The sequence below is a fragment of the Malania oleifera genome, chromosome 13 (genome assembly GCF_029873635.1).
Source record: "Malania oleifera isolate guangnan ecotype guangnan chromosome 13, ASM2987363v1, whole genome shotgun sequence".
NCBI lineage: Eukaryota > Viridiplantae > Streptophyta > Magnoliopsida > Santalales > Ximeniaceae > Malania > Malania oleifera.
Window position 1 is genome coordinate 83,913,567 of NC_080429.1, and position 19,823 is coordinate 83,933,389.

Consider the following 19,823-nt stretch of genomic DNA (forward strand, 5'->3'; position numbering starts at 1 on the left):
ATCAATTCTTTAACACTCTATCCTTGAGTCCTGCAAATACATCACTTAAATAAAGCATGTTACGTTCTACTCGTTTGTTAGCATAAAAATAGGATATTAAACCTTGTAAGGACAACATAAATCTTTCAATACTTGGAAGATATTTGGTGATTTAAATTCAGTTTGAGCTTCAATCTTTTTATATTTGATTTACTTTGAAGTATATTTGTGTTGAATCTTATACTAATCAACTCTGCTGTGAGAGTGTTTCTTGTACACAAATCTTTCTTTATCTTGTTTCTTGTTTATAGATGATTCAAGGTTGTAGAATCATTGGACTGAACAAGGGAATATCGTTTGGAGAGGTAGGCTCTAGCCTAAAGGAAGGAGTGGTTGTAATCGGTATTGTTCTATCCGTCAATGGAACTGAACTAGTGAATCCTTTGGTGGTTTTCCAAAGGCGAGGATGTAGGCTGGGTATAAGTCAAACCTCGTAAAACCTTGTGTCTCTCTCTTCTTCCTTACTTTTTATTTTTCAGCAAAATTTACAATCTGCGTGTATGCTTTAAATTATTAAATTCTGAGTGTATGGTTGTTAAATAGACCAGAAGATAATTCGTTTTGGCTTGATCAACATTGATTGCGAAAATCGAAAGGGACTACATTGGTTAATCATCCTAAACTTATTAACCTGAAAGTTTGTTTAATAACTAAACACAAGGAAGAAGTGTGATTGTGAAATAACACAGGGCTTATATAAATTCTACGTGCTTTACACTTTGAAGCAAGGCTATTAATATAAAGATTAAGATATTGATTATTTTGTTGATTGGTTGTGGTTGACTTAGTTTTGTGATTGCTTGTTGTGATTGTTGATATAAAACAAAGTATTAAAAAGGAAATAATTTTAAAAACCCAATTTACCCCCCTCTTGGGAAGCTATCCTAATTTCAATTAGTATCAAAGCCTAGTTATAGCAAGTTCCTAAGAAGAAGTTATAAAAAGATCTAAATGGCAAACATAAGAGTAGCTCCTTTTGGAGAGGGCCAATCCTTAACTCGTCCACTAATCTTTTGCAGACACGACTACACCTTTTGAAAAAAGAGAATGCAAATACATGGATTGGAAAGCATGGGAAGTAGTTAGATGGAGACCTTATTCCCACTAAAATAGTAGATGGAAAACAGATTCCAAAAGAGAAAAAGGATATGATCGATTGAAATTATAAAATGCTTCAAATCAATTTGAGTGCTATAAATGCTCTATACTGTGCTTTAGATGCTAAAGAATTTAATAGGGTCATGGCTTGCAAGACGGCTAAAGAAATATGGGACAAATTGGAAGTTATATATGAAGGAACTATTGATGTTAGAGACAATAGGATAGACATGTTAACATGCAAGTATGAAGCATTCAAGATGAATTCATATAAAACTATATCAAGTATGTACACAAGATTCACCCACATAATCAATTCCTTAAGTACCTTAGGAAAAACTTATATCACCTACGAAATGATTAGAAAAATTTAAGAGGTCTTCCCTCTATATGGGAACCAAAGGCTACAACAATTACCGAAAGTAGAAACCTTAAGACCACTTCCTTAGATGAACTCATAGGTTCATTCCTTACCTATGAAATGACTTTAAAAGAAAGAAATCCTGAACCAAAGCATAAGAAATCTATTACACTAAAAGCATCTAGCTCTAGCTCAAGTGAAGAGGAAAGTGAAACAAGTGACTTAGATCAAGATGAATTCGTATTCATCACTAGGAGACTAGGTAAGTTCTATAGAAGAAATAAAAGATTTCCTAGAAAGTTCAATAAAAGGAAAACTGAAAAAGGAGAATCAAGTAGAAAAGAAAATAAAAGTAAGAATGAACCTCCAATATGCTATCACTAGAAGAAACCAGGCACATCAAGCCGGACTACCCATTGCTCAAGAAAGACAAGAAGAAAAAGAAGGAAGCTATGAAGGCCACTTGGGATGACTCAAGTTCCAGCGAAATGGAAAACGAATCAAGTGGACAAGAGATGGCAAACATATGTTTCATGCCAAATGACGAAGAGGTAAATTCCTACTACTCTTCAACAGAATCTTACAATGAATCTTGTGATGAGTCATGTGATAGTATGCCCTTATACAAGGAATTACAAGCTGAATTGTTTTCTCTACATAAAAGATTCATAAAAATTTTCAAAAGAAATATAACCTTGAAGGATCAAAATAAAGAACTATTGAAGCAACTTGAATCATTCAAAACCATTGAAAAAGAAAAAGACTCTTGTATTGAGAAGTTAGAAGAGGAAGTAAATAAAGTAACTCAAGAATTAGACAAAACTCATAAAGAAAATTTGAATAAAAAGAATTTAGAAGTAAATGAACTTAAGAAATTAGTAGAGGATAAGGATAAAATTATATATAACTTTACCAAAGGTAAAGATAATTTTAAAAAGATGATTGGACAACAAAGGTTACATGGAAATAAATAAGGAATATGTTATAATGGTAAAACAAATAAAAAGAATAAAAAATTATACATGTGATACTTTGTCAAGGAAGCCAAACACTATGCCAGAACCTCCTCAAATAACAAACATGAACACACCACTTGCTATATGTGCAAGACTAAAGGTCACGTAATGTTCGATTGCCCACTAAAAAGAAAGTATGTTAAAGTACAAGGAGAATGGAAAGTTAATAATAGAACTAACAACAAAACAAAGAAAGTTAAAAGAATTTGGGTTCCAAAGACTAACACAATGAATCCTCCATTGTAGGTATGTTTTAGGGCAACATCGTCAACGGATAAGTGGTACTTCGACAGCGGGTGTTCAAGACATATGACCGGCGATAAGACCAAGTTTACATCTCTAAGACAAAAGGATGGAGGATATGTCACCTTCGGCGACAATGCCAAAGGTAAGATTATTGGCATCGGGAGAATAGGTCAAGAACCTTCTCTTACCATTGATAATGTGTTATTAGTAGACGGATTAGAACACAACCTTTTAAGCATTAGCCAATTAAGTGACAAAGGGTTTGAAATAACCTTTAAGAAAGAAAAATGTGTTATCCAAAATACTAAAGAAAAGAAAACCTTGTTTATAGCTCAAAGGATAAATAACGTTTATTGTATAAACCTTGAGAATCTAGTGAATCAAAACATAACTTGTTTGACAGCAATAAATGAAATAAGTTGGTTATGGCATAGGAAATTAGGACATGCAAGCAAGGACCTATTATCCAAATTATCAAAGAAAAATCTTGTAAAAGGATTACCAAATACCAAGTTCATACAAGACAAGATGTGTGATGCATGCTAAAAAAGAAAGCAAGTCAAAACAAGTTTCAAAAAGAAAAAATATATTTCTACTAAAAGACCCTTAGAACTAATACACCTAGACTTATTTGGTCCAACTAGAACTTCAAACCTAGGAGGAAAACAATATGCTTTTGTATTAGTGGATGATTATTCAAGATTCACTTAGGTATTATTTTTAGCAAGCAAAGATGAAGCTTGTGATATGCTAATCATCTTATGCAAGAAAATACAAAATGAAAAGGGATATAGTATAACATGTTTTAGAAGTGATCACAGTAGGGACTTTAGAAACAAAGAGGTTGATAAATTCTGTAATGAATATAGAATAAATCATAATTTCTCAGCACCTAGAATTTCACAACAATTTGGAGTTGTAGAAAGAAAAAATAGAACCCTACTAGAAATGGCAAGAACAATGATAAACGAAAATAACCTATCTAAATCCTTTTGGGCTGAAACTGTGTAAATAGGGTGTCTATAAGATCAAGTACAGACAAAACACCGTATGAACTATGAAAAGATAGAAAACCTAATATCTCCTAATTTCATGTATTTGGATGCAAATGTTTTATCCTTAACACTAAAGATGATTTAGGAAAGTTTGATGCAAAATCAGATGATAGAAAATATGCTCAATGCTTAATGATGTGTGCTAAACATTCAATCTATTGTAGATAAGCAATCAAGATCTAAAGTGTATATCTAAGCAAACTTTGAACCACAGTATGAAATATCACAGTATCAGTTTAGGGTTTCAAAAGATGCTAACAAGATGATTCAAACAACTTCAACAATATGTTCTTAATATATTAAACACAAGAGATGTTTGAATGCAAGCTTAAGAAAATATTTTGCACACAAAAATAAGGGCTAAGGTGTCTTGCAATATCAATGCAAACACCCACAAGCCACTAATTTTTCCCACACAAGATTTATTAGATAAAATCACTGGGAGAACTTATGCTTAACTCTCAATATTAAAATCAATCAACAAGCACAGCAAATGAGAGTATTAAGCAAAGTGGAATGAGGCACAAGCACTCTTAGCACACTCACAACACTTGGATAATCAAAGAAATTGAAGCTTTTGGGTGTATGAGTGTAGTATAAGCAAAAATAAGATTTGGAATTTTGAGAGAATTTTGCCTTAATGATTTTGCTAATCCTTACTAATTTTGCAAATGAACTTATATATATAGGCAAGGGAAATTTTATGATCATTGGGGAATTAATGGGCATTATTGAAAAGATTTTAAACTAGTTTAATATTTGAACCGAGTTTAACCCCTTTTTATCTCGGTTAAAAATAAAAACAACCCAAGAGTTTTGGGTGGCTGACCTGAGGTTCGGTTGCCCGAACAGAGATAAAAGTAAAAGTGAATTTTGAAGTTCAGCTAGCTGAGTTATAGTTTGGTTTGTTGAATCGAGGCGATTCTCCAAAAGACCATGATACAATCACCTGGTCTGAAATTCGGTTTGCCAAACTCATAAGTTCGGTCACCCAAGGCAATTTTGAACGTGATGGTTCAGGTGCCCGAGTTGGTGGGAAAGGTCTAGACACAGGTTCGGTCGACCGTGGAATACGTGTTCATTTCAGTTCGGTTTGCTGAACTTAGGTCAACTTGTTGACCGGTCCACGGTTTAGTCGCTCGAGGTGTTTTGAACACCAAGGGTTCACTCACAAAATTTTCCCTTTCAGTCCAATTTTTCTTTAGTTAATTCCCCTTATATTGTATGTGATATTGGGGCTTAGTGCACTATGTGTGGGAACCTAAAGTCCATCTAAGGTCATTTTGAGCATATCTACCTACCATGCATGATGCAGATTATTACAAGTCATATTGAGGTATAGTCCATAATTAAATTACAGCCAAGAATGAAGAATATAAAAATAATTATGAATATAACACAATTTTCTTCATTCTTCCGCATGATCATCATACGCCATCATGACATAGCTTTCTGTTCAAATACACGCGTAGGGTGAACCTGCTTGCAAGCTCATGACAAATGTCAGTACCAAATGTATTTGTCATTATCAAAACTGGGATATGACCAACTAGGTCAACATAGAAGTATATTCTTTGAGTTGCCTTATTTCATGGAAGAGAAATATCTTACAGTTAACATTGCTAAGATATCATGCACATTGAGAAGAATGTGTATGACAATGTCAAATGCCCACATCAAGGGCCCAAGGATCTCGAATAAACAATTAGGCTTCAAACTCCAACTTGAATAAACTTTTGAACTGACCCCCACCGCTCAGTGTAACACTTATAGATCTGCACAATTCTTTGTTCCCTCACTTTAGGCTAGTGTAGATTTTAATAACGTCTCTAATTCCTTCGGCTAAGGGATCATTTTGAACCACTTATCTAAAAAAGTACTTATCTGAAAGTAGTATGGAATTACTTATTATACGTACTTTTTCATATACGTACTTTCCAGAAAATTTATTTTTCAAAAAATAATTATCTTCTTTAAAAAAAAAAAAAAGTAGTTTGGAAAAGTAAGTACTGATTTAAGTGTAAATCAAATGCTACTAATTGTCACAAGTAATCATAAAGAGTACTTATTTTTAAGACATTCCAAATGGAGACTTAGTCCATTAGACCAATAACTTTTTAGCTGATTAGTTAGCTCAAAATGCATAGGCCAAGTTGCTTGGTAATAGGCTTGTCAAGGATTATAAGTCATAGGCAAATATCCCATCTACAACCAATGTAGGCTTAGGAGTTCTAGAGTTTCACAGTGTCCCCTACTAAAGCAACTTGGCTATAGTATATATTTGGGTTTTTTTTTATTAATTTAGAGATTCTTGGAATAGTAGGCCAGCATGTAGCATTATTAATAGCATTAGAGCCTAGCTAGATGTAAGTTGAATAGAAGTGAGGAAGAAAAGTATTGTGCATATGTAAGTGCTATACCTAGCATGGCGAGGACTTAGAATCCGTAGCCACCTCTCAAATTTTACATCACTTGGTGATACCTTGGGCTTGATTGGCTTGGCGTGCGATGTGGTGTGCTTAGGATTTTGTTTGTGCTTGAGTGGGAGAGACTACAATACCTTGATCACAATATCATATTGGTTGTAGATGTTATAAGCTTAGATGGTTCTATTACAAAGTAATTTGGACTTAAAACGTTTTTGGCTAGTTGAACATACCAAAATTTTTTTGGCTAATGAATTGAAAATAATGAGTCGATTGACCCTATGGGTCATATCTCGATTTTGATAATGACAAATACTCAAGTATTTAATGGTTATCTAGTTCATATGCAGGTTTATATTAACATATACACTAATGGAACATGAAATAAAGCTTGATGACCCTGAAGATCATTTTTTTTGTATTTCATTATTATTTAATTTGGGTCTGTAATATTTAAGTAGGAAAGGTCTGTAATATTTAATGCATGTAGGAACTACAAAGTTCAAAGACCTTAGAATGACTCTAGGTCCCTACACAAAATCATGACCTTAGAAAGACCTTAGGGAACACCCTTCTGTCGACTATGTCAACTGACGCTGAATTTTTTCGGTGTCTTAAAGAAGACCTAAAATGACCCTAGGACACTCATACACACGCGCGCGCGCGCGCACACACACACACACATATGGCTAAATGGAATGAGTGATTACATAAGTAAAAAGAACCGAAATGCACTTAAGTTGCATGTTTGGTCGACTGTACTTCCATGTACAAAATGCTCCCGGTCAACCGAACCTAGACCAAGTCAACAGATTGACCACAACCCGATCGACCAAACTCCCATACATAAAAGGCTCTTGATTGACTGAATCGATGTTGGGTCAATAGGTTGGCCATAGCCCAATCGACTAAACTCTTATAGTTCATTTAACCCCGGTCGACTGAACTCCCTTGGATTCAACATAGTTGACCATCTGGTCGGCCGTGTAGAAAATACACACCAATGCCCTGGTCGACTGAGTTCCCACGTGTGGGAACTCAACAGTCTGGTCGACCGACCGAAGTAGTTCAATATGTCCCTAGTTGACCGAACCTTGCAAAAAGGGAAAATCGCCCTTGGACTTACAAGTCCAGTCAACCGAACTCACTGTTCATTTAATGCTCGAGCGACCGAACCTTAAGAACTTTGGTCAACCAAAGTTGCCTCCGTCAACTGGTGCTCTCAGGTTGCCCCAAATATTTTATCGCGGTTAATATTTTCGGTTAATATTTTTAAACAAGGTTAATTGGGTTAAAATGATTGAAAAATATATTAATAATACCCTATATTTCCTAACGGCTATAATATTTCCTATCTCTATATATAGGCCTTCATTTGCAAAAATTAGTAGGAGATTAGCCAAAATAATTAGCAAAAATATTCTCTATCTCAAAATCTTATTTTGCCCAAAATACTCTCAAAAAGTCATTCCCTTGATACATTTTGATATTGTGAGAGTTTATTGAGTGTTCTTGTGTTTATTAGATATTGCTAATACTCCCATTGTTCTTGTTTGACTGATTGATTTTAGGGGAGTTTAGTTAAGTTTATCCCATTGATTTCAATATCATAAATCTTGTATTAGGATAAACTAGCAAGCTTAGGATATTTGCATCGTCATTGCAAGTGTCCCATAGTTTTGATTTTGTTGTGCAAAATATTTTCTACAAGCTAAAATATTTTTCAAACTACTCGCATACTTATTTCATTGAAGGAAATCTTTTGAGCTAGTTTGAATACTTGATTAACATCTTTGAAACCCTGATTTGCTATTGTGATTTCATTTAGCTTGTCTCAAAGATACGACTTGTTTAGAACACTATTGTGCTTGACTCAGTATAATTATTGTATTGAGTGTAGATTACACACATACACCATTGAGCTTACAGATCCTACATGTTTGGTGTGGATTAATTATTACTTGTGCGTATTGGGTACATATCTGCTTTACATGAAAGCACAATCACTGTACCAACTTGGTTAAGAAAAATACTATTGTATTTCTAGGCGTGGCCTGAGGGGGCGGTAATCTAGCCCAGTAAGGATTGTGTAAAGTTTAGGGTCTGCCCTGTGAATTTGACCTAGGGTCTTCTCTTGCATGGTGGATGCAGTTGATGAGAATTGCATGCTTGTAGTGGATTATAGGTTCTTGCATGCTCAAATTGAACTATTTTGAATTAATTGCTTGAATCTATCAGGTTTTGGTGCATGAAAATTTGGGAAATGTCTGATTTATAGACGACATGCTGCTGAAATTCGACAGGAATCTTCCCAAAGCAAAACCTCATGTTAAAGATGATTATGATAAAAATTAGTGTTAAAAAATTTTTGAAAGGATGAGTGAAAACTAATTGAAAATTTAAATTTCATCCTAACATAATCATCAGGTAGTTAGAAGAGCTTAGCTCCATTCCTATAGAAAGATCATAAAAGACTCACATGCATCATTTTCATTTATTGAATATCGAGGCTCTTTCGAATACCCTAAACTTTATATCCAGTGCTTAAAGGCTTATGATTTGATATGGAATGTTCTTGGGTCATGAACATTATTGCACGCCTCAATATACACTCTCTGATGCATCTATGATTTATAGGGACAACTATACTAATCAAGTAACAAATGCAATTGACAAATACTCAGTATAGTTGATTCTAAAGATTTGGATTAATGGCTTATACTACTTGGCATAATTAAATAATTCTCTATCTGGTATAAGAAGTTTGTTGCATCTAAGCTATAATTAAAATCGATAGGGGGGGCATCTTAACTTAAAATGTCTATCATGTTGTGCTCACCAACACCTTTTAGCTTAGATCTATTGTGAACTCACTGTGGCATGTGCTTAACCGAAGTGCCCTTTGTGAAAATCTTAAGTTGATATATATTTCTTTGCAACATGTTATTTGATTTGCCATATGATCGTGTATGTGATTGTTAAATTCTTATGATCATTATGGTTGTGGTTTTTTGGTTATATCTTAGTATGTGCTTAATTGACAAACCAAAAAATATGTGCTTGCTTGTTTTAAATTAAAGTTTTTTTTTTTGGCAAGCAACCCCCCAGTACTTTTTGAAAATATCAAGGGGGATATATATTTATATATCTACATATATATATTTATTGTAATACTTTATAGCAAGAATTATTTTCAAAACTCAAACTTTTTCTCTTGCCTCATTATTATTATTATTATTATTATTATTATTATTATTATTATTATTATTATATACATATATGGTTTTCAAAATTGCATAACTAGTTAAGTAACTTCAAATGAAAATGTATGCGAACTGGTTAGACTGTTTTTATTTTCAAACCGTCTTTTTGGTATCGTATGTCGTGTGCTTTTAACTCAAATCTTTCACGGGTCTTATGATACGTTTTAATTGCAATGATTTGTGTATGCTTATGGTCTAACCTTGTTTTCATGTCATTTAAATCCTTTAATGACCAGTTATTTTGTTTGTGTGTTAAATTGCTGAGGTTATCCTTGTCATTCTCTTTGCATTGTATGTCTATTATATTTCATGAATGACTAAAAGTTATATCTCTATTTTATGTGTTGAGAATAATGGACTGTTTGAGTAAGTAGTTGTGGACATAATGTCAATATATTACTCAATCAGGTCACTTCTATACAGGTATTTTTGGGAAAAAATGTTCTGTTTTCAAACGGCATGCTACTGAATTTTCTAAAAACCTTTTTCTAAACATATCGTGTATTCAGATGATTATTTGCCTATGCACTTAAATGTTTATTTAGGCCCTTTTTTATGTTGCCAAAAGGAAGAGAAGTAGGCAAGTATTTGTCATTATAAAAAATGGGGAGATTGTTGACCCTATGAATCATATCCCGGTTTCGATAATGACAAATACTCAAGTATTTAATGGCTATCTAGTTATTGTACAGGTTTATATTAGCAGATACACTAATGACACGTGAAATAAAGTTTGAAGACCCTAAAGATCATTTTTATTATATTATTATTTAATTTGGGTCTATAATATTTAAGTAGGAAAGGTCTGTAATATTTAATGCATATCATGCATGTAGGAACTACAAAGCTCAAAGACCTTAGAACGACTCTAGGTCCCTACACAAAATCATGACCTTAGAAAGACCTTAGGAAACACCCTTCTGCAACAACCTGCTTAACTTATCACACAATAAACATAAACAATAATAACATCAACCCGAACCCGTGGGTAGCGGGGATAGCCTGACATAAACAGCGGAAACCTACGCAGCAATAAAAATAAATTACATCCATCAAACCATTAATTACATAATACCAAAGTTTACTACATCACCCAAAATACAATATTTGAATACAACCTTCAAAACATCAAAATAACCCTAGGATCATACAACCAAAAATCTACTGATCCTAGTATAAGTCTCACCCTTCTAATGGGGTAACTCGATAAACTCAACGGCGGCCACGACCCACCAGTCTCTCAGGGTCTCCTGAAAAATTAATTAAGTTTGGGGGGTGAGACACTTTTCAGTAAGGAAAAATAAACTAAATACAGTTGTGTGGCAACATGAGTATATAATGCAGTTATACATATACAATACTTTTCATATATCTGTAAACATTCGTCATAACATACTGAATCATCATATACTTTCATATTTCTCTAGTAACTCATATCATTCATAAATCATCTATTATATCTGATAATACTGAAAACTTACCCAGGATGAATAGCTAGCTATTTTCATGTATTACTCCCCATGACGGGTTGTGCAGCCCGAAGGTCGGACCTGACAATGGCTAGCCGACCACTGCCAAGTAAAAAATGTCTGTAGGTACGACAGGCCTGCCACACCCTGGTCCGGATTGTCAGGTGGACTTCTACAACTCTACACTGAAAGCCACATCAATTATCCATCTCCCACCCCCTCGTGGGGTGGTTAGCACAAGTTAGAACATAGATATTTGATATATATATATATATATATATATATATATATATATAGCTACGATATCAAGCTCTTGAAACTAAACTAAACTAACATTCGAGTTCTGATAACATATAATACATGATATTATAGCATCTTTCATAATTTCATAAATATGGCCTCACGCCGAAATCATTTTATAAATACGGCCTCGTGCCAAACATTTCATAAATACAACCTCATGCCGAACACTTCATAATTACGGCCTCGTGCCGAACATTTCATAATTATGGCCTCATGCCAAACATTTCATAATTATGGTATCGTGCCGAACATTTCATAATTACGGTCTTATGCTGAACATTTCATACATATCATTCTGAAAATAAATCAATTATCATGTATTTCAAAATCATTATATACTGCATTATTACATAATTCTTGAAAACATACTTATTCGTAAAATTGTCGTAACATAATACATTTCACGAAAAATAATACTCATGCCACACAATGTTGAATTAAATCATACGTTTCATTCTAAAATCATAATTCCTATACATCAGCAGTATTTTCCCAAATATGCATTTATTTCATAATATTCAAATATCGTACATGTTTTTTAGAAAATCAATTTGCTCATAAATAATAGTAATTTGTGTGAAAAATAACTGTTTTAATTTATTCCCTTACTTGACTACTGAGAAAAATCCCTATAAACTCTAGTCTCACACCCGTAGGATTTCCTACTCAATACCCTGAAAATGAAAACTCCCAGTACTAAACTTTGGTATTTTCATGTGTATATCATTTCTTATAACTACCATAAGACCAAATTTGGCTTATAAAGCCTTACCTCAACTTAGAGATGATTTCCAACTTGCTTTCACCAACGATCCGCTCCAGCAGATATGGAGAGAGCTTCTCCAGGAGTGTCGTGGTAGCTTCAGATCGTCGAACCGGAAGAAATCCGACGCAAAATCGAAGAGAGAAGAGATAGAAACCGTTGGGAGAGAGAGAGAGAGAGAGAGAGTGAAATTTTCCCAAATTTTTGAAGTTTAATCTGGGTTTTTGATATTTATAGGATTGGATTCGTCGACGAGCGACGTCATCTCGTTGACGAGTCCTTCAATAATTTCATCGACGAAACCCGTTCCTCGTCGACGAAATTCAGACTGCTCAAAACCTCTCTCGGTATTTCCTCATCGACGAATCTTGCCTTCGTCCACGAGGTCCTCTTATACTCTCGCGACGAATCCCCTGTGTTCGTCGACAAGGCCCTTATAACTTGTTGACCTTATAGGTCACGCCTAATTTTGATAATGACATATACTCTTGTATTTAATGAATATCTAGTTCTTGTGCAGGTCTACATTAGCAGATACATTGACGGCACGAAGAGAAAGTGAAGTTGAAGACCAAATCTCTTTTTTGTAATGCATTTCATATCTATTTGGCTTGTAATAGTAATTAGGTCATTTGGTTTGTAATAAGCTCACTTGCATCACATGCATGGTTTATTTTGTAAGCTCAAACAAACCGTGAGTGAGAATTGACCTTAGAAAGACCTTGGGGCTTAGGTCGACCGACACCGGACTTTTTCGGTGTCTTAATTTTGGACCCCAAGTGACCCTAGGACACACACATTTTCACACATACTTGTTAGGCACTTGAATAGGGCTTGTATGCTTCAAGATGAGACCGAAATGCACATTTAGTGCACTTTCAGTCGACCAGCCAAGTCAGTTCATTTTGACTTGGTCGACCGAAACCTCCCTGGGTCAATTGATTGACCAAGGTCCTGGTCGACGGAACCAGAATAGTTCAAAAAGCCCCGGTCCACCGAAACCCTCTCTAGTCAACATTTTGACCACCTGGTCGACCGAACGATGTAGTTCAAGAAGCCCTAGTCGACCGAAACCCCCTGGGGTCAAAAGTTTAACCATCTGGTCGACCGAGACAGAAATGAACTCTAACGACCTGGTCGACTGAGGGTCCTCGGGAGAAATCCCAGCGGTATAGTCGACTGAACTAGTTAGTTCAAAATGGCCTGGTCGACTGAACCTCAAAAAATTAAGAAATTGCTCTCTCCTGGTCGATCGAGCCCTCAGTTCAAAAGTCCCCTAGTCGACTGAACCATATGAGTCCTGGTCGACCGAAACTAATCTGGTCGACCGGACCTCTCGGGTTACACCTTATTTTTTACCACAGTTAAAATTTCTAAACAGGGTTAAAATATTTTAAACATTATTAAAACTTTTCTAACAAACCCTAATAGGTCCCCCACGGTCAAAAACTTCAGTATGTCTATATATACTCCTTCATTTGGGAGAATTAAGCATCGATTAGCAAAAGGATTAAAAAATTTCTCTCTCAAGAAAAAATACTCTCTTTTGATTCCTATTGCTCATACTTTCCCTACAAACACTCCAGCTTTCCTTCTCAAGTTGAAAATCATTTGTAAGAGCTTTGAGTGTATATTCAAAAAGGTTTTGCTCTCATTGTTTGAAGTATTTTGAATCGATTTTTCTAACGAGAGCATAACCTAAGCATTCTTAGGAGGCTTTACTAATAAGCCTACCCTAAGAAGGCTTGTGGTGAACTTCCGAGTGTTGCATTCTCATTGCAATATCTTTGGATGTTTGTATTTGCTTTTGGTTTGCAAAAATATTTTCAAACTTACTCAAATATCTTGTGGAATCTTTATTGAACTATTTGTGAAAAGATATTTATGTTTGTTACATTAATCTTTGTGGCAATATCCATTCAAGTCTATATCATTTGCTGAAATATAAAGATGATCTATTTTGCAATCCAAGCATATACATATTCATGTGATTGAAATATTCTACTGATTGATATTCTTGAGGCTTGCTTGATATTCTGTGTGAACACATTTGATTGAAACATTTTGAAATACACAGATTGTTGTTGATACTCTCACGTACTCACTACACTGATAGAAAATATTTTTGAGAGTTGAACTATTTAGACCACACTGAGCTTACATTTTAAATCATTTGTGGTGTTTGTGATTGTGCGCATTTGTGGTACAAATTTGCTTTATGTGAAAGCACCCTTATACTGTACCTTTTGATTGTATATCTGAGAGATTCCAGGCGTGGCTTGAGGGGGTGGTAATCCAGTTCGGTAAGGATTGGTGTAAAGGTTGAGGTCAGTCCTGTGTTAATTTGACCTGGTTTGTATAGGTGCCGCTCCACTCGTTTAAGCGAGCAAGTTATTGTGATAATCCTTGGGCTGGTTAGCCAAGGCGGGGACGTAGGCAGTTGGCCAAACCTCGATAACATATCTGTGTGTCACCCTTCTCTTACTGCTTTCTCGTGCTTGTGAAATTGATTAGACTGCTTTATTTAATTTCTGATATTACTTGCACTAAATTGACGATAGGATTGTGAACATACTGCTATTAGGAGGAATACATAGGGGATAATTTTTAAAAATGCCAGTTCACCCCCCCTCTTGGGATCACGATAAAGCTAACATAACTTCTTTCAGTTATTCCTTCCAAAGTGCAATGTCGTCAACTTCCTCCTTCTGTAGTGTCTCCATTCACCCTCCTAATCATCATTTAAATACTATTATTCTTCCGGTCATCACACCTTTGATCGACCAGGTCAATCGATGCCAAATTTTTTCGGTGTCCTAAAGAAGACCTAGAATGACCCTAGGACACTCATACACGCATATATATATATATATATATATATATGGCTAAATGGAATGAGTGATTACATAAGTTAAAAGAACCAAAATGCACTTAAGTTGCATGTTTGGTCGACCGTACTTCCATGTACAAAATGCTCTCGGTCGATCGAACCCAGACTAGGTCAATAGATTGACCATAGTCCGATTGATCAAACTCCCATACATGAAAAGCTCCCGATCGACCGAACTGGTGCTGGGTCAACAAGTTGACCATAGCTCGGTCGACTGAACTCTTATAGTTCATTTGACCCCGGTCGACCAAACCCCCTTGGAGTCAACATAGTTGACCATCTGGTCGACCATGCAGAAAATACACACCAACGAGTTGCTCGACTGAGTTCCCACGTGTGGGAACTCAACAGTTTGGTCGACTGACCGAGGTAGTTCAATATGTCCCCGATCAACCAAGCCTCACAAAAAGGGAAAATCGCCCTTGGACTTATAAGTCTGGTCGACTGACCTCACTGTTCATTTAATGCCCAGTCGACTGAACCTCAAGAACTTTGGTCAACCGAACTTGCCTCGGTCGACCGGTGCTCTCAGGTTGCCCCAAATATTTTACCGCGTTTAATATTTTTAAACATAGTTAATTGGGTTAAAATGATTTTAAACAATATTAATAATACCCTACATATCCTAATGACTATAATTTTTCCTATTTCTATATATAGGCTTTCATTTGCAAAAATTAGTAGAAGATTAACCAAAATAATTAGCAAAAATCATCTTTATCTCAAAATCTTATTTTGCCCAAAATACTCTCAAAAAGTCATTCCCTTGATACACCTTGATATTGTGAGAGTTTATTGAGTGCTTTTGTGTTTATTAGATATTGCTAATACTCCCATTGTTCTTGTTTGACTGATTGATTTTAGGGGAGTTTAGTTAAGTTTATCCCACTGATTTCAATATCATAAATCTTGTGTTGGGATAAACTAGCAAGTTTAGGATATTTGCATTGTCATTGCAAGTGTCCCATAACTTTGATTTTGTTGTGCAAAATATTTTCTACAAGCTAAAATATTTTTCAAACTACTCGTGTACTTATTTCATTGAAGAAAATCTTTTGAGCTAGTTTGTATACTTGATTAACATCTTTGAAACCCTGATTTGCTATTGAGATTTCATTTAGCTTGTCCCAAAGGTACAACTTGTTTAGAACACTATTGTGCTTGACTAAGTATAATTATTGTATTGAGTGTAGATTGCACACATACACCATTGAGCTTACAAATCCTACATGTTTAGTGTGGATTGATTATTACTTGTGCGTATTGGGTACATATCTGCTTTATATGAAAGCACAATCACTATACCAACTTGATTGAGAAAAATACTGTAATATTTTCAAGTATGGCCTGAGGGGGTGGTAATCCAGTTCGATAAGGATTGTATAAAGGTTGGGGTCAGCCCTGTGAAATTGACTTAGGGTCTTCTTTGCCCCGTAAGAAGAATTTGTAAAGGTTGAGGTCAGCCCTGTGCTAATTGACCTAGTTGTAATCAGTGCGGCTCCAGCTGTTAAGTGAGATAACATATCTTGTGTGCACTGTTTATCTTTCTGCAATTTACATTTCTGCATATGTATGTTATAGCTGGTGAATGCTGCGCATGATTTTAATTTTCGCATGTTATATTTATATGCACATTTGGAATTGTATAGAAAGACCCTCAGTTGCGAATATACCGCTGTTAGATTAGCTAAACTTAGGAATAAATTTTAAAGTTCCAATTCACCCCCTTTTTGGGAATACACCAAAGCTAACAGAGTCAATTAAGGATGTTACGTATTAGGCAATAAAATGCCCAACTAATTAGTGAGGGCTTCATAACATCACTATTTCACCTCAATTCAAGCCACCAAACAATACAAACAAACCTAGCTAGTACATGCATGGAGACCATAAATTTGTCCATGCAAAATTTTTGATATAGAATTGTAGCTAGTCAATAATCAAGGAAGAAATCTTGAGATCAATATGTAAAAACAAAATGGCCAATTTCATTCTATTCAACTTTTATATATACATGCTTGTGGAAAATATGAGGAAAACCTTGTACAAAATCTAAAACACATACATAGTGGGAACAACTTGTAAAATTTTATACGCCTAGAAATATTAACTAGCATATAAATCCCTACTACGTGCAATTATTTCTTGCTCTTGGTCAACATGGGTTCATCAACAAATTTCTTGCCTGGGCAAATAGGCATAGTTTATTATCATTAATTACCTATGTTATATATATACATATATGCATGTATCACTAAGTATATATATAAATATATATATACACACACACACATACATACACACATGTGCTCGTATAGTTCTTATAGAGAAAAAGTTAACCCTCTCCTATTAATATATATATATATATACAAACAAGTTAAAAGTAGAACCAAAGCACGTACAAACGGGCTCCCCAATGCATCAGACCACGCCCAACCTCCACCAGTAGATAACTCGAATAGAGTACCATCATTACAAAACTACTACTCATCATAAAGTCACTCAGTTATATATATATATAGATCATGTAATATTGCCATGCATGCTTACAAACTCCCATAATTAATATAAAATTATTGACACATTTTATTTGCATATATATATATATATATATATATATATAATGGTACGTATTCAAATACAAGCTGTGAAGCTATGAATTAGAACATATAGCCAAGACTGAGAAGCAGCATAACATGCAGAAATTCAAGGATCAGTGTTACCCTTATTTTCATCATTGTTTTGAGATTGAAGAAGCTTGAAATTTACATTCAATGGGAAGGACTTTAGAGCTGAACTAGCTGAATGAAGCGACGGCACAAAACCATTCAGTGGCGTGTTCTGCGAACCGGCGCTCAATAGTTGAAAATGGTTAACTTGTCTAATTGGGTCACCCTCTAAAGAAGAAGAAGTGCTAGTATTACTGGTAATGGGGTATGAGGGGAAAGGTATTGATGTTGTTGTAGGTGGTGGGTAGAAAAATACCTGAGACTTGTGCAGCAATGGAGAAATATTATTGCTATGTGGATCTTCAGCTTGGGATGGAAAACCAAAGTATCCCAATTGGGATAAACACAATTTTGAAGGCTCACAGTGGTAGTAGGGAGCATATGGCATGCCATTGTTTGCGAAACTTGAAAATGGAGCTTGAGGATTGGCCATTGGAAAAGGGTTTTGTTCACTTTGTTTGACCCACTTTGTTTTCTCAACGCCCAATTCACTTTGAACTACTTCTTTACCTTTCGTTCCCACAACAACATTTGGAGTACTACCCCAATATCTTGATATATATAAATTTGTCATTTCATCCTCCTTGGTAGATGGTGAGAAATTGTTCTTTCCATCCCTGATGAAGTTCATGTTTGCATCGAACAAGCTATCGAAAGAAGATTGGGGTATATTTAGGTCATGATTGACTAACATCGGTTGGTGAAATTGACCAAAGCTTCCTTGTGGCATTTGGAGCGGGGGGAGCTTATCGATATCATGCTTGGTCATATCGAGCAACCAATCGATTACCTTGCTAGGTTGAGTAAGGCCAAGCTTGTCTTGGAGATTGTATAACTGGATTGCAGTGGGTACTGATAGCCTAATTCGCCTGTCTCGTAATCCCCTTATGGTGCACACCTTGCTGTGCCGGTCTTTTCCCCCAAAGGAGCGCGAAACACGCACGATCCTTGGGTTTCTAAACCCTACCCACTGTCTTGAACTAGATGGCCCCTTCGAGAATTTGCTGCCACTGGTGTCTCCTTCATGCTTTGCTTGGAGATCTTTTTCTCTTGAACTTGTGCTAATCATCTTACTTTTCTCATCATCGACCTTCAAAGTTTCAGCCACACCAAATGAAATCATCCTCCGGTCAGCTCCCAAATTGCAATTCTTTTGTGTCTTTTCTAATCTTATGCAACATCTATAATAAAAGTTGCAGTTGTTTGGAAACTTTGTAGTGAAATATATGTTTTGTTTCTTGTTAATCATGAGTATTTAAGTATGATTGCACCGAAAAAGGTACAAAATTGAGTTTTAATTTTTTTCTTTTTAGATTTAAGAAGAAATTATGAGTTTCTATGGTATAAAATATGAAAAAAAAATTAAAAAAGACACTTCAAAATCAATTTCTCTTTTGAAGATTAAGCTTTACATATAATTTCTCATGTATGAGAATTTCATTTCCATCCAACCACTGGGCTGACAACATGATACTCTAAATCTTTGCAGAATGAAAAATTATACATTTGAACCTTGCTTGCAAATAGCAAGGGATACATAATTAGGGTATCAAAATATTCAAGAGGGCATGAAAAGGAAAAAAAAAAAAAAAAAGACAAACATGGTCAGCAGATTAGGATAAAAAAAATTGAACAACAGATAGGCTTATGATGGAAATTTTTAGGATTTGTTGCTTCAATTCTCATTTGAACAACTAAAATTGCAGAATGAACTTACAGTGCGGAAAATTCTATAAGGCAACTGGCACCTGATCTGCTTCGTCGGCGTATGAAAGGAGATTAAAAGAGTATATATAAGGGGAAGCTAGGAATACACATCGCTTATTGTCAATTTCAAGTGCTCAGCCACAACTTCATTTTTGACCATAACTACCTCCTTGTGCAAAGTACTTGAAACATATTACAAACCTAGTATCTCTGCAGAGAAATGACTTGCTAAAGAAGTCGCAATTTTGGGAAAGAGAAGATGTCTGCAGAACTTGACGACTAATTGCACAAGAAAAAGAATAAGAAAAAGGTATGGCGCATTTGTGACCATGTGGCGGTCAATGTAGACACGTCACTTCGACTGCCGAGTAGCGATCATTTATCGATTCATCTTAACTGCAAATCAAATAATTTTTCAGCTAGCCTAGTTATCTGGTTAGTCATTCGTTCCTTGTAAT

The 19,823-nt window shown here is 35.2% G+C and overlaps 1 protein-coding gene across 1 annotated transcript; it reads right to left on the reverse strand.

The window, feature by feature from the left end:
- Positions 1–17,635: 17,635 nt before the first annotated feature.
- LOC131145940 (transcription factor TCP5-like) lies at positions 17,636–18,727 on the reverse strand. The gene has a single exon (XM_058095112.1). It carries the CDS (start codon positions 18,725–18,727, stop codon positions 17,636–17,638), a length of 1,092 nt encoding a protein of 363 aa, XP_057951095.1.
- Between the last annotated feature and the right edge of the window lie 1,096 nt (positions 18,728–19,823).

Excerpts from the sequence above, each read along its gene's own strand:
- LOC131145940 (XM_058095112.1), bottom strand. The coding sequence starts at position 18,727 with ATGATTAGCACAAGTTCAAGAGAAAAAGATCTCCAAGCAAAGCATGAA.